We start from the raw sequence: 14,567 nt of genomic DNA, 5'->3' as shown, positions 1-14,567 counted from the left end.
ATTCCGTCACGAAAATATATATATATTTATATATGTAAATAAATATATATATGTGTGTGTGTGTATGTATATATGTATGTGTATATATATATATATACACACACACACACAAAAAAAAAAATTAGCCAGGCGTGGTGGCACACTCCTGTAGTCCCAGCTACTTGGGAGGCTGAGGCAAGAGAATTGCTTGAACCCGGGCAATGTATGTTGCAGTGAGCTGAGATCACGCCACTCCACTCCAGCCTGTGCGACAGAGCGAAACTCCATCTCAAAAAAAAAAAAAGAACCGCTTCTCATCCCCAAATCCTTGAAGTGTGGGGCAGGGGCACTGGCTTTGACACTATATGTAGGATGGGTCTGAAGCTATTTTTCAGTTAAAGGATATTGACACCATCGGAATGAAAGGTATGGGGACACCCAGATAGTCAACACTGGCTTACACCTCTAATACTAGATACAAGATTTGAATCTTGAATGGGAGACATCAAAGGTAGTCTTTTTTTTTTTTTTTTTTTTTTTGAGATGGAGTTTCACTCTTGTTGCCCAGGCTGGAGTGCAATGGCACGATCTCGGCTCACCACAACCTCCACCTCCCAGCTTCAAGCGATTCTCCTGCCTCAGCCTCCCAAGCAGCTGGGACTACAGGCATGCACCACCACACCCGGCTAATTTTGTATTTTTAGTAGAGACAGGGTTTCTCCATGTCGATTAGGCTGGTCTTGAGCTCCTGACCTTAGATGATCCACCTGCCTTTGCCTCCCAAAGTGCTGGGATTACAGGCGTGAGCCACCATGCCCGGCCCAAAGGTAGTCTTTTATAACAAAGAGAGTCTTCTGGTAAACCTATAGAAATTATCACGCTGAGGGGTGATGTGGATTTAAAATATGTCTAGGCCAGGCACAGTGGCTCACGCCTGTAATCCCAGCACTTTGAGAGGCCAAGGCAGGAGGATCGCTTGAACCCAGGAGCTCAAGGCTGCAGTGGGTCATGATCCCACCATTGCCCTCCAGAGTGAGTGACAGAGCGAGACCCTATCTAAAAAATAACACATTAAATTAAATTAAAGTATGTCTAAAGAAGTTTGAACAGAGGTTCCCAACCCTTGGGATGCAGGGCCAGCATCTCACTAGCAGAGTGATTCTTATGGAAGGAGACATCTGGGGCCCTTGTCATGGGGGCTGGGGGCTGTGTATGATTCTGACAGATATTCAGGACCTCTCATCTCAAGAATTACCAGTTTAGAGATATGCCTCCCTAGCCGGGCGCGGTGGCTCATAACTGTATTCTCAGCACTGTGGGAGGCTGAGGTTAGTAGATCACATGAGGCCAGGAGTTCGAGACCAGCCTGGCCAACATGGTGAAATTCCATCTCTACTAAAAATACAAAAAGTAGCCGAGCATGGTGGTGCACATCTGTAATCCCAGCTACTCAGGAGGCTGAGTCAGGAGAATCGTTTGAACCTGGGGGCAGAGGTTGCAGTGACCTGAGATCGTGCCACTGCACTCCACCCTGGGCGACAGAGAAAGAGCCTGCCTCAAAGAGAAAGAAGGAAAGAAAAGGGATATGCCTCCCTAATGACTCCCTACGAGTCAGTGGACAGGGGGAGCCATGGCCTCCCCCAAACTGTCCTTCTGTGCTCTTCCAAAACAGGGTTCTGGGGCTCTAGGATGCTCTATTGCATGTTTTTACAGTAACAGCTGGATGGACCAATGCTGTGAAATTATAGGCACAGGCTGGCTCATCCTGAGCCTGGTATGAAGTTTCCTACTTTTCCCCTTTACTCCCTGCCAATACCCAATACCCAGGGCCCAGATGTCAGAGAGCCGGTCATGGTGCCCAAATCCTTGATCATAAGATAACTGCCTTTACCTTTGTGTTTCGGGGTGTTTTTCATTTTTGGTGGTGTCTGACTTAAACCTACCTTTTCGAGACTTCCATTTCATCCTCTGGCCTCCTTTCAGTGCTATGCATTCCCTGTTCCTGAGGAGTTCCAAAGGGGCTGCAGCTCTGTGGGGCCCAGATCACCAGCAGCTGGTCCACGGCCTCTGGCTATGCCAGTCTCCTGCCTTTCAATCCCAATTGCTGTTTCCCCAGTGTGTTTCACCTTCGTCCCACATTGCCTCCTCCCTCCTTTCCCTCTGCCCCATCCAATTCATCCTCCAATCCCTGACTTCTCCATGAAGGTTAATCTCACGCTTATCGTATCATGAGCTCCAATTCCTCCCATCAACTCTGCTGTCAAGCAAATTGTACCACCTTAGGTTGCCAATTTCCTCTTCATGTCTGTCGCTCAACTCCAATCACTTGTACCCCCTATGGTCCCCATACTGGCTAGACACGTGCTAAATACTAAAGAGGTAATCAAGTGAACAAAATGCAGAGGCCAGCATCCTGAGTGTCACCATCTTTGATCAGCTCTGTGGTTAGAGCTCCCTATGGGACTCTCCTAGGGCCTGTGCTGGGGGCTGGGGTGACTCACAGTGTAGTTGAGGGGCACTAGTGCAGCGGGATCCCCCAGCCCAGGATCCAGGAAACCGGAGACTTAGCCTTGGCCATCACTAGCTTAGTATGGCTTCTATAGACCAGTATTTTCCCAGCTTCTCAGTGGGATGTCCTGCGGTAAGCCTTCCGGATGATCAGGCATATATTTCTCAAGCCCTCACCCTCATGCAGTCATATGCTTTCTAGTAGTGTGGTTCTCACAAATACCTTCTCTCCTATTAGACGTCAGGCTCCCAGAGGGCAAGGACTAGGTCTTACTCTTCTTTGTTCCCTAATAGGTGTTCATGAAACAATAACAATGCAGCCATCCATCTATCCTCAATCTCATTCTCCTAACACCCTGCCTTGCCCTTTCCATAAAGTAAGGCACAAACGGAGGCCATGAGCATGAAGTTCCCTGAGCTGTCCACTCATCTCAGGAAACGTTCTACCTCTCTTGAGCTTTTTGGAGCAGCAGCCTTTGCAGAGCACTGCTTGTACCTGATCATCTGGTACAGTGCTGAGGAAGGAATGCTACAATCCAGATGTCCCTGTTAGAGCTTCCTAGGCTGATGAGGACAGAAAGCCCAGAAAAGCATATCCTGAAATGAAGTAATTTGAATGTCTGGGAAATTGAACACAGGTCTGTAAGGACACAGATGCAGCTCTCAGCAGTGGATACTTCCAGGAAGTGTGTTAGGAAAGAGTTTCACTCTTTATTGTGTCCTCTTTTTTCTTTTTTTTTTTTTTTTAACCGAATTTTTATTGCATGCACTGTGTGTGTGTTTTTTGTTTTTTGTTTTTTTTTTTTGGAGATGGAGTCTCACTCTGTCACCCAGGCTGGAGTGCAGTGGCACAATCTTGGCTCACTACAAGTTCCATCTCCCGGGTACAAGCGATTCTCCTGCCTCAACCTCCTGAGTAGCTGGGATTACAGGTGTGTGCCACCATGCCCAGCTAATTTTTGTGTTTTTAGTAGAGATGGAGTTTCACCATGTTGGCCAGGCTGGTCTCTCCTGACCTCAAGTGATCCACCCACCTCAGCCTCCCAAAGTGCTGATTACAGGTGTGAGCCACCATGTCTGGCCTGCATTGACTTTTAAATTAAAAGTCAATTAAAAAAATAGGCTGGGCTGGGCGAGGTGATTCACACCTGTAATCCCAGCACTTTGGGAGGCCGAGGTGGGCGGATCACTTGAGGTCGGGAGTTAGAGACCAGCCTGGCCAACATGGTGAAACCCCATCTCCACTAAAAATACAAAAATTAGCTGGGCATGGTGGTGGGGGCCTGTAATCCCAGCTACTCCGGAGTCTGAGGCAGGAGAATCACTTGAACCCAGGAGGCAGAGGTTGCAGTGAGCTGAAGTGGCACCACTGCACTCCAGCCTGGGCAACAGAGTGAGACTCCATCTAAAAAATAAATAAATAAATAAATAAAAGGCTGGTGCAGCAGTTCACACCTATAATCTCAGCACTTTGGGAGGCTGAGGTGGGAGGGTTGCTTGAGCTCAGGAGTTCAAGCCCAGCCTGGGTAACATAGCAAGACCCTATCTCTACAAAAAGTAAAGAAAAAATAGCCAGATGTGGTGATGCATGCATGCCTATAGTCCCAGCCACTGGGGAGGCTGAGGCAAGAGACTGTTTGAGCCCAGAAGTTTGTGGCTGCAATAAGCAATGATTGAATCATTGCATTTCAGCCTGGACAACAGAGTGAAATCCTGTCTCTCTCTTTTTTTGAGACAGAGTCTCGCTCTGTTGCCCAGGCTGGAGTGCAGTGGTGCCATTTCAGCTCGCTGCAACCTCTGCCTCCGGGGTTCAAGCGATTCTCCTGCCTCAGCCTCCCGAGTAGCTTGGATTACAGGCGCACACTACCACGGCTGGGTAATTTTTTGTACTTCAGTAGAGATGGCGTTTCACCGTGTTGCCCAGGCTGGTCTTGAACTCCTGAACTCAGGCAATCCATCTGCCTTGGCCTCCAAAAGTGCTGGGCTTACAGGCGTGAGCCACCATGCCTGGCCTGTCTCTGTTTTTAAGATTTTTTCTTTATTCTAGAGACAGGGGTCTCGCTATGTTGGCAGGGTAGTCTGAAACTCCTGGTCTCAAGCAATCCTCCCACCTCAGCCTCCCAAAGTTCTGGGGTTACATGAATGAGCCACCACACCCAACCGGATTGCTTCAGCTCCGGAGGTCAAGGCTGCAGTAAGCCAAGATTGCACCACTGCACTCAGCCTGAATGGCAAAGCAAGACTTTGTCTCTAAATAAATACATAAACTACATTTTCTCAGAAGAAAAATAAAAATCCATCCCCAAAGCAAAACCCCTGTCCTGCTTCAGGATGTGGACTCCAGGGTCTTCACTGAGGATCTTCACTGCCTGGGAGCCAGCAGAGGCCAACATCCTGAGTGTCACCAATCCCCGATCAGCTCTGGGGATAAGGCTCATTATGGGATGCTCCAGCAACCTGTGCCAGGGCTTGGGGTGACTCATGGTGTAGCTGAGGGGTACTTTGTGCAGTGGCATCCACCAGCCTAGGATACAGGAAAGCAGAGCCTTGGCTCTCACTAGCTCAGTCACTAGGTCTCCTTGGGAATCAGCCCCTTGAAGGTAAAATAAAGGGATCAGACTGAGCCTCGTGCTCAGGTGTTTTTGTTTTGTTTTGTTTTTGAGTCGGAGTCTCGCTCTGTTGCCCAGGCTGGAGTGCAGTGGTGCGATCTCCACTCACTACAATCTCCACCTCCTGGGTTCAAGTGATTCTCCTGTCTCAGCCTCCTGAGTAGCTGGGATTACAGGCGCCTGCCACCATGCCCGGCTAATTTTTCTATTTTTGGTAGAGATGGGATTTCACCATTTTGGTCAGGCTGGTCTCAAATTCGTGACCTCGTGATCCACCCACCTCGGCCTCCTAGTGCTGGGAATACAGGTGTGAGCCACCGCGCCCGGCCAGGTGTTTTAAACCCATGTCTCAAGTGACATCTCCCCTCTCCTCACACTCCTGCAACCAAAAAACATTCTGACCTTTCCATGATCTGGATTAGGAAAATACCTTGTGCATACGCTTTTGAAAAGTGGCACACTACCCCCCTCCCCCAGCAACTGATCACTGGAGCGGCCCCTTCTGCTCTAACAAAACTCTACTGAACCCTAATTTCTCATCTCAATTTGCTTTAAGATTTGTCTCCTTCAAAAAGCAGAATGAAGAAAAAAAAATACCCCATTGAATTGGATTCCAGTTCATTGAGGCTTTACTGTAGGCAAGCTGGAGAACCCCCAGCTCTGTGAACATGCAGTCTGCAATCTGGATACCTTTTATTTAATGTCAGGAATTCCCTTTGCACGGCAAAAAGGGGTCTGAGGAAAGCGGAGCAGCGTAGATGAGGGCGAGGGCGGAAGCAGGGCGCTCGCCAAAGTGGTGCCGGGTGCCGGCTGCCCACTGTGATCCCGGCTGGGAGGAACGCCGGACCCACGGCAGGGGCAGGGAAAGTCATTTTTGACACAAACAAGGGTCCTGGGGCATGCCACCCCACCCGGTGCCAGGCCATGCAAGACTCTGAAATGGAGACTGTGGCCCCTCGGGACGCAGCGCCCGGAGCCATGGAGCAGGTGCACCAACTTGAAGGGGAATCCTTTGGGCGCTTCCCGAGGCGCCTGCAGGGTGTGGAGCACAGCAGGGTCTGTATCCATGTCCGTGAGCACGGGCAGTAACAGATAGCACCAATTGGGAGGCCCAGGGCAGGAGAGCCTGAGGCTCAGACTCTAGCACCCACTTGCCCGGCGCTGCTGGGAAGAGACACATGACGGCTACTCTCTCAACAAAAGCCTCTCCCTCGCCCCTCTGCCCTGGGAAAACTGGAACAAATCATCATGGTGAGGTCTGACCTGGGGCCCTAGCTGCCTGTGGGGGACCAGGCCACTGTTGTGCAGTGACAAGATGCTGCTGCACCAGATTGAGGGGCTGGGGACAGGCTGGGGCCGAGGCGGCACCAGGATCTCCCATGGAGAAAGAGCCCTCTGAATGTACAACCTGGGGCGTTCCGTAGCCAATCTGTTCCCCGCTCCCAGGAACCCCAGGAGCTGGCCTCATGTCGCTTCTGGTTTTGTCCGTGGGTGAGAGCAAGGAAAGGAAGAGAGACCAAGAGGGCCAGGCCAGCAGCTTCCCGGGCAGCGGAGGTAGGCGCTGAGCGCGGTTGGGCAGCGCGCGCCCCTTCCCATGTGATTGGGTGAACCGTCTCACCTGCCTCTCACTTTCCTCGGTCACCAGGAAAATCCTACCCCACCTATCTTAGAGGGATAGGCCAAGGGTGAAATGGATAACGGATAGAAAACACTTAAAAAAGTATAAAGCGCTATTGAAACGCGAGGCAGTGTTGTCATCATGAAGGTGTTACCCTTAGCACATCCCTCGGCCTTCGCTTTTTTTCAGGGCGTCTCCTAACCTTGGGACCTGATTTCCTGATCTCGGAAGGGCTTCGGGACTCCCTGGTGGCTTCCCCTGATGACCATCTGTGGCCCAGTGGTCCCAGGGCACTCGAGGGGGCGTGAGGGCGGTGCCCGAGGACGCTCGGCTTCTCGCGGTCCCCCTGGCACTTCCCCGGCAGCTGGGTCCACCCTAGAGACGAGCTGGGCGTCCATTCAGACCAGACAGATCTGGGGGATCCCTGCCCCACCCTGGGGGACCCCCAACCGGAGTGCAATGCCTGTTGCCGATTTCCAGACGGTGGCCGAGGACACCCGGCAAGGTGGTTGGTGCTCAGGCCGCCCCCGGTCCACTCCGTCCGGCCCTGCCCTCCCCCAGCCCGGCCCTAGTCTCGCTCGGGCGGCTGCGGGAGCGGCCGTGGGGCGCCGGGGCCCGGGCCGCCACTGTGCACGCGCAGGTGGTCCTTGAGCGACTCCTTGTAGCGGAAGCTCTTGCCGCACTCGCCGCACGTGTAGGGGCGCTCGCCAGTGTGGATGCGCTGGTGCTTGAGCAGGTTCTGCTTGCGGATGAAGCTCTTGCCGCACAGTGCACACTGGAAAGGCCGCTCGCCCGTGTGCAGCCGCTGGTGGTTCTGCAGGTGCTCCTTACGGCTGTAGGTCTTCTCGCACTCCGAGCACTTGTAGGGCCGCTCGCCGCGGTGCGTCATCTGGTGGCGGATGAGGCCCGAGTGGCAGTTGAAGCTCTTCTCGCACTCAGCGCACTCGTAGGGCCGCTCCTTGGTGTGGCTGCGGTGGTGGATGATGAGGCTCTTGCGCACGCCGAAGCTCTTGCCGCACTCGGGGCACGAGTAGGGCTTGCTGCGGGCGCCGTGCAGGAGGAGGCTCCGCCGCAGCCCGCCGGGGCAGCAGCTGCCGCAGCCGCCGCCTGCCCCCGTCCCCGCCTCCGCGCCGCCGCCCCCACCGCCCCCATCGCCCCCGCCGCCCCCGGTGCTGCGGTCCCCACCCGGCGGCGCCTCGCCGGAGCCACGCTCCCCGGGCAGCGCCTGGAAGCCGTCGTCTAGCAGCCCTCGGCTCGGGGGGCCGCCCAGGTTCTCGGCCACCGCGATCGGGGGCAGGCTCTGGGGCTGGGGCTGCGACTGCAGCTGCGGCTGCGGTGGCTGGGGCTGGGGCTGGGGCTGTGGCGGGGCCGGGGGTGGGTTCTTCACCATCAGCAGGCTGTCACCTGGGGAGATAGGAAGAAGTGACATGCTGACATGGGTTCTCGGCCAGGATCCCACACTGCTCCCGAAGGGGGCCCAGGGAGCATGCTATCTGAGCCTCAGTTCCACTAACTACGAGGGATTGCACAAGGTGCTGGACCACGATCTACATGGCCCTTCAACCTGTTCGAAGCCACCCTGCTGTGGAGCCCAGAAACGGGTCAAGCAGGTGGCACGCGGCAAGGACAGGAAGTCCCTCCAGAACGCTGAGGGCTAAGGGGTAGGGGACCTGCTGTCCAGAAGTCATTTTGGAAGGCAGAATTTCCCGGAAACAACAAGACTTACTTGCAGTCTGATGGACAATGTTTTTTGTTTGTTTGTGTTTCCAGACAGGGTCTGGCTCTGTCTCCCAGGCTGTAGTGCACTGGTGAGATCACGGCTCACTGCAGCCTTGACTTCCTGGGCTCAAGTGATCCTCCCACCTCAGCCTGCCAAGTAGCTGGGACCATAAGCACGCGCCACCAGGCCCAGCTAATTAAAAAAACAAATCTTTTCGGACGGTCGCAGTAGCTCACGCCTGTAATCCCAGCATTTTGGGAGACCGAGGTGGGTGGATCACCTTAGTTCAGGAGTTGGAGACCAGCCTGACCAACATGGAGAAACTCCGTCTCTACTAAAAATACAAAATTAGCCGGGAGTGGTGGCCCCAGCTACTCAGGAGGCTGAGGCAGGAGAATCGCTTGAACCGGGGAGGCGGAGGTTGCAGTGAGCTGAGATCTTGCCATTGCACTGGCCCAGGCATCTAGCCTGGGCAACAAGAGCGAAAGTCTGTCTCTCAAAAAAGTAAATAAATAAAATACAATTTTAAAAGGCCAGGCGCAGTGGCTCACGCCTGTAATCCCAGCACTATGGGAGGCCGAGGTGGGTGGATCACGAGGTCAAGAGATCGAGACCATCCTGCCCAACATGGTGAAACCCCATCTCTACTAAAAATACGAAAATTAGCTGGGCGTGGTGGCACGCACCTGTAGTCCCAACTACTTAGGAGGCTGAGGCAGGAGAATCACTTGAACCTGGGAGGCGGAGATTGCAGTGAGCTGAGATCCCGCCACTGCACTCCAGCCCGGCGACAGAGTGAGACTCTGACTCAAAAAATAAACAAATAAAAATAAAAAATAAAAAATAAAAATTTGTTGAGACAGTGTCTCACTATGTTGCCCAGGCTGGTCTCCAACTCCTGGGATCAAGCAATCCTCCCACCTTGGCCTCCCAAAGTGCTGGGATTACAGGTGTGAGCCAGCACACACACTGCCAATGCTCACTTTATCTCAGGACAATGTCTCCATGTGAGCCAGCACACACACTGCCAATGCTCACTTTATCTCAGGACAATGTCTCCATGTGAGCCAGCACACACACTGCCAATGCTCACTTTATCTCAGGACAATGTCTCCATGGGAAGTGCTGGGATTACAGGTGTGAGCCAGCACACACACTGCCAATGCTCACTTTATCTCAGGACAATGTCTCCATGGGAAGTGCTGGGATTACAGGTGTGAGCCAGCACACACACTGCCAATGCTCACTTTATCTCAGGACAATGTCTCCATGGGAAGTGCTGGGATTACAGGTGTGAGCCAGCACACACACTGCCAATGCTCACTTTATCTCAGGACAATGTCTCCATGGGAAGTGCTGGGATTACAGGTGTGAGCCAGCACACACACTGCCAATGCTCACTTTATCTCAGGACAATGTCTCCATGGGAAGTGCTGGGATTACAGGTGTGAGCCAGCACACACACTGCCAATGCTCACTTTATCTCAGGACAATGTCTCCATGGGAAGTGCTGGGATTACAGGTGTGAGCCAGCACACACACTGCCAATGCTCACTTTATCTCAGGACAATGTCTCCATGAGAAGTGCTGGGATTACAGATATGAGCCAGCACACACACTGCCAATGCTCACTTTCATCTCAGGACAATGTCTCCATGGGAAGTGCTGGGATTACAGGTGTGAGCCAGCACACACACTGCCAATGCTCACTTTTATCTCAGGACAATGTCTCAATGGGAAGGAAAGAATTTTATCCAAGGTGAAAACCATCTAGAGGCCCACAGGAATGGAATGCAGGGAGCTGGAAACATAAGCATCAGACGGGTTGGCAGTCATGTTTCCACTAAGCATGTGGGGCATCTGATTTGGGCAGGTGTGGGCAGCTGGGACATGTGAGTCCCACCCTGGCACCTGACCCACCTGGACCTTGGCAGCACCGTGAGAGGCCCTCCTTGCACTCGTGGCAGCGGCCGCCCAGCCTACCACCCCAGGAAACGCAGTTCTTGCCCGCTTTCCTCCAAGTGCACGGTTCTCCACCACCTTGGGGGGCAGTGGGAGACAAAGCCCAGGCTCTGAGCATCAGAATGGTGACGTCAGGCCCAGTCCTTCCGCCTCCCACCCACCCTGCCCCTCAACCCAGTGGTTCTCATGCCTCACGCTCCATCACCTACCTGGTCTTCAGTTTGCATTCCTTTCTCCCTAGAGAAGCCCTGCTCCCCAGTTTAGGGGAAGCCTGTGGAAGAGCTCTGAAGAAAGAGACGGCCTCCCACCTCTTCTTGGCATCCTTTTCTCTTCTCCGTGCTCACACCCCTCTGCCTAGGACCCAACCGCTCCCCGGAGGCCACTTCCCAGGCCACATCTGCCATGTTTCCACCCAGCCCTCCTATATTCGTTGGTGTTTGACTGAGGTCTGTCCTTATATAGACTGGGCCCGCCCTCCTTCTCTGTCTCAATCAAAACTGACCTGGCAGAGAACCATCTCTGCAGGACACACTGGCCAGGTGCAGAGGCCAAAAGAATTCTCTTCACGTCAGTGCAGGATGCCTGGGAAGGGTCATCCCAGCTCCAGAGAATCCCGGGAGATCGCTGTGGCCTCTGTGGCTACGGCACTGAGGGTGTTTGCTTCTCTGTCTACCCAGTCCCGCTATTCTCACTCCTTCCCGGGTGTTATTTGCTTCTCTGTCTACCCAGTCCCGCTGTTCTCACTCCTTCCCGGGTGTTATTTGCTTCTCTGTCTACCCAGTCCCGCTGTTCTCACTCCTTCCCGGGTGTTATTTGCTTCTCTGTCTACCCAGTCCCGCTGTTCTCACTCCTTCCCGGGTGTTATTTGCTTCTCTGTCTACCCAGTCCCGCTGTTCTCACTCCTTCCCGGGTGTTATTTGCTTCTCTGTCTACCCAGTCCCGCTGTTCTCACTCCTTCCCGGGTGTTATTTGCTTCTCTGTCTACCCAGTCCCGCTGTTCTCACTCCTTCCCAGGTGTTATTCCCAGAGGACTTGCAAAGAAACTATATGCACGTAAACTCCCAGGGGCTGTCTCCCAGGAAGCCCACCTAAGACAGTCCTACTCTGACCATTCTTCCAACCCAGTGTGAACCTCGATCCACGTTCTCACCATCCCGCCACGCCCTCCACCTCCAACCTTTTTCTGTCTTCTGACGCAACTTGGCTCTCCAGGCCCAGCAGCCCAGGCACTTGCTAGGGCACCATGATTGCCTTTGCTCCTCCGTTGTGCTTGCCTGGAGAACTCCAGTCCTGTGACTGCACTCAGGCAGCTGAAAAACTGCACAAGCTGGCCAGGCACAGTGGCTCATGCCTGTAATCCTGGCACATTGGGAGGCCAAGGCAGAAGGATTGCTTGAGCCCAGGAGTTTGAGACCAGTCTAGGCAACCTAGCAAGACCCCATCTCTACAAAAAAACATTTAAAAATTAGGCACTGTGACACACGCCTTTGGTCCCAGCTACTCAGAAGACTGATGCAAGAAGATTGTTTAAACCTGGGAGGTCGAGGCTGCGGTGAGCCGTGATCGCGCCACTGTACTCCAGCCTGGGTGACAGAGTGAAACCTTGTCTCAAAAAAAAAAAAACAACCCTCCAGGGGCCTCCACACAGCCCGGCATCCTGGCCCATGTCTCTAGTGGGTTTTACTTTTCCAGTCTGGAACGATTACGTCATCCTTCCTCCTCTACCCTACCCCCTCCCACCCCCCGACCCATGCATGGCCATGAGGGCTCTTCCTTTCCAGTCACTGGCTGGTAAGTGATTCACATGCAAGCATGTAACCTAGTTATGGTCAGTAGGGTAGGGGAAGTTTGCTGGGAGGCTTCTGGAAAGATTTCCTCACTCCTTAGAGTGTGCAGGAAAAGACGGGCTTTCCTGTACACTCATGTCTGGATGTGACGCTTGGGACAGCTGCAGCTGCCGTGCTACCAGCCTGAGGATGAAGCCACACCGAGGATGGTCAGGCAAGGAGTTGGAAAGAACCTGGGTCCTTGAAAACATGCTGAGTCTTTGAATCAACTAAGCCTGAACCTGACCTACCTTAGGACTTCTAGTTACATAAGAGAAGAAATTTCTTCATTCTTTTTGGAGACGTAGTCTGGCTCAGTTGCCCAGGCTGGAGTCCAGTGGCGTGATCTCGGCTCACTGCAAGCTCCGCCTCCTGGGTTCACACCATTCTCCTGCCTCAGCCTCCCAAGTAGCTGCTACTACAGGCGCCCGCCACTACGCCAGGCTAATTTTTTTGTATTTTTAGTAGAGACAGGGTTTCACCGTGTTAGCCAGGATGGTCTCGATCTCCTGACCTCATGATCCGCCCGTCTGGGCCTTCCAAAGTGCTGGGATTACAGGCGTGAGCCACCGCGCCCAGCTTCTTTATTCTTTAAGGCAGTTTGAATCAGGGTTCTAAAGTAGTTGGGAGCATCTGACCTGAGACAATGGTCTAGTTATCTCCCACCTTAAAAGAACCCCCTCCCTAGGCCCGTGTGGCCCCTGCCCCAGCTCCTCACATGTCATTTCTGTTCCTTTTCATAGTAAGACTCATCAAGAGTCACTGAACTTGCCCTTACCACTTCTTCACCTCCCATTCTTTTTAGATGATTCCAATCAGGCATGCACCCTTGCCATTCCACTGAAAAACTTCCTCGTTTTTGAGACCAAGTCTTGCTCTGTTGCCCAGGCTGGAGTGCAGTGACACAATCTCTGCTCACTGCAACCTCCACCTCCCAGGTTCAAGCGATTCTCCTGCCTCAGCCTCCCAAGTAGCTGGGATTACAGGTGCCTGCCACCATGCCTGGCTAATTTTTGTATTTTTAGTAGAGACAGGGTCTCTCTATGTTGACCAGGCTGGTCTCGAACTCTCGACCTCAAATGATCCACCTGCCTCGGCCTCCCAAAGTGCTGAGATTACAGGTGTGAGCCACCGCACCCAACCTCCATTGAAAAACGTTTGTCGAGATCACCAACAATTTCCAACCTGCCAAATCCACCAGCCTCTTCCCTGTCCTGCATATGCAACCACTCATGGGTGTCTGACATAGTTAACCCTCCCCAAGAGATTCTCTTCTCCCAGCCTCTGTAACACCTTGCTCCTCTGGTTTTCTGCCATGCTCAGAGCTAAGATCTCTTTAATTCTTTGTTTACACTGTCCCTAGAACTCATATAGTTCTCAACAACCTAAGTGTAATAACTTGACTGGCCTTTGTCCCTGGTTCCTGGGAAGGAGCCTCTAAATCTCTGGATTTTCCAAGTGACAGGGGTGCCTTTGTTATTCATCATGGGCTCTTACAGAGTTTAAGCTAAGGAGATGACAAAGGATGGGGCTGCCATGCTGAAAAGACCAAGCACGTGACTAAAGGGTTAGGGTTTGAGGCCCAACCTCCAGGGAGGGAAAGGGGCGGGAGACTGAGCTGAACTTCATGGCTAATGATTCAATCAATCATATCTATATAAAGAAGCCCCAACAGAAACTCGGAACGCCAAAGCTCAGTGAACTTCCCTGGTTGGCAATGCTCTGCATATTTTCACACATTGACATGCTGGGAGGGTGACACATCCTGACTCCACTGGGAGGGAACAATGGAAATTTCATGCTTAGGACCATCCCAGACCTAGCCTTATGGGTCTCCTTTTGGCTAGCTCTGATTTGAATCCTTTTGCTGTGATAAAACTGTAATGATATATATAGCACTTTCCTGAGTTCTATGAGTCATTCTAGCAAATTATGATGGGGTGATGGGAAGCCCAGAATTTGTAGCCAGCTGGTCAGAAGTGAGGGTGGCCTAGAACCCCCAAATTTGCGGCTGGTGTCTGAAGAGAGAACAGTCCTGTGGAGGCCCGAGCCCTCAACCTGTGAGGTTTGGCCAATTCCAGGTCGCTGATGTTGGAAGTCACTGCAACCTGTAACTCCCAAATAAGTCTATCCCCAAGCTCTCTCTTGAACTCCAGATTCCTATATTCACCTACTTGATCTGCTACTTGAGTGTCACCTCAAATTTTAATAGGTCCAAACTAGAACTCTTGACTCCAAACTAGAACCAGCAACACAGGTTCTTTTCCAGGGCCTGGCACTTCAGCACACAGTACTACCATTCACCTACTTCTGTAGGACCCAGACCCAGGAGTCATTCTTGATTC

At 52.7% G+C, this 14,567-nt stretch overlaps 1 protein-coding gene across 2 annotated transcripts in view; it reads right to left on the bottom strand.

Annotated features, from left to right (window-relative positions):
- Positions 1–5,702: 5,702 nt before the first annotated feature.
- The window catches only part of ZNF282 (zinc finger protein 282), a 31,790-nt gene continuing 22,925 nt past the window's right edge, over positions 5,703–14,567 (bottom strand). For both annotated transcript variants that reach the window (XM_054495775.2, XM_063667940.1), the window contains exon 8: positions 5,703–8,118. In XM_054495775.2, the coding sequence (XP_054351750.1) occupies positions 7,283–8,118 (836 nt within the window). In that variant the 3' untranslated portion in view covers positions 5,703–7,282. The remainder of the gene's footprint in view (positions 8,119–14,567) is intronic.

This window comes from Pongo pygmaeus, chromosome 6, assembly GCF_028885625.2.
Source record: "Pongo pygmaeus isolate AG05252 chromosome 6, NHGRI_mPonPyg2-v2.0_pri, whole genome shotgun sequence".
NCBI classification, from domain to species: Eukaryota; Metazoa; Chordata; class Mammalia; order Primates; family Hominidae; genus Pongo; species Pongo pygmaeus.
This window is presented reverse-complemented; position numbering and strand designations above follow the sequence as displayed.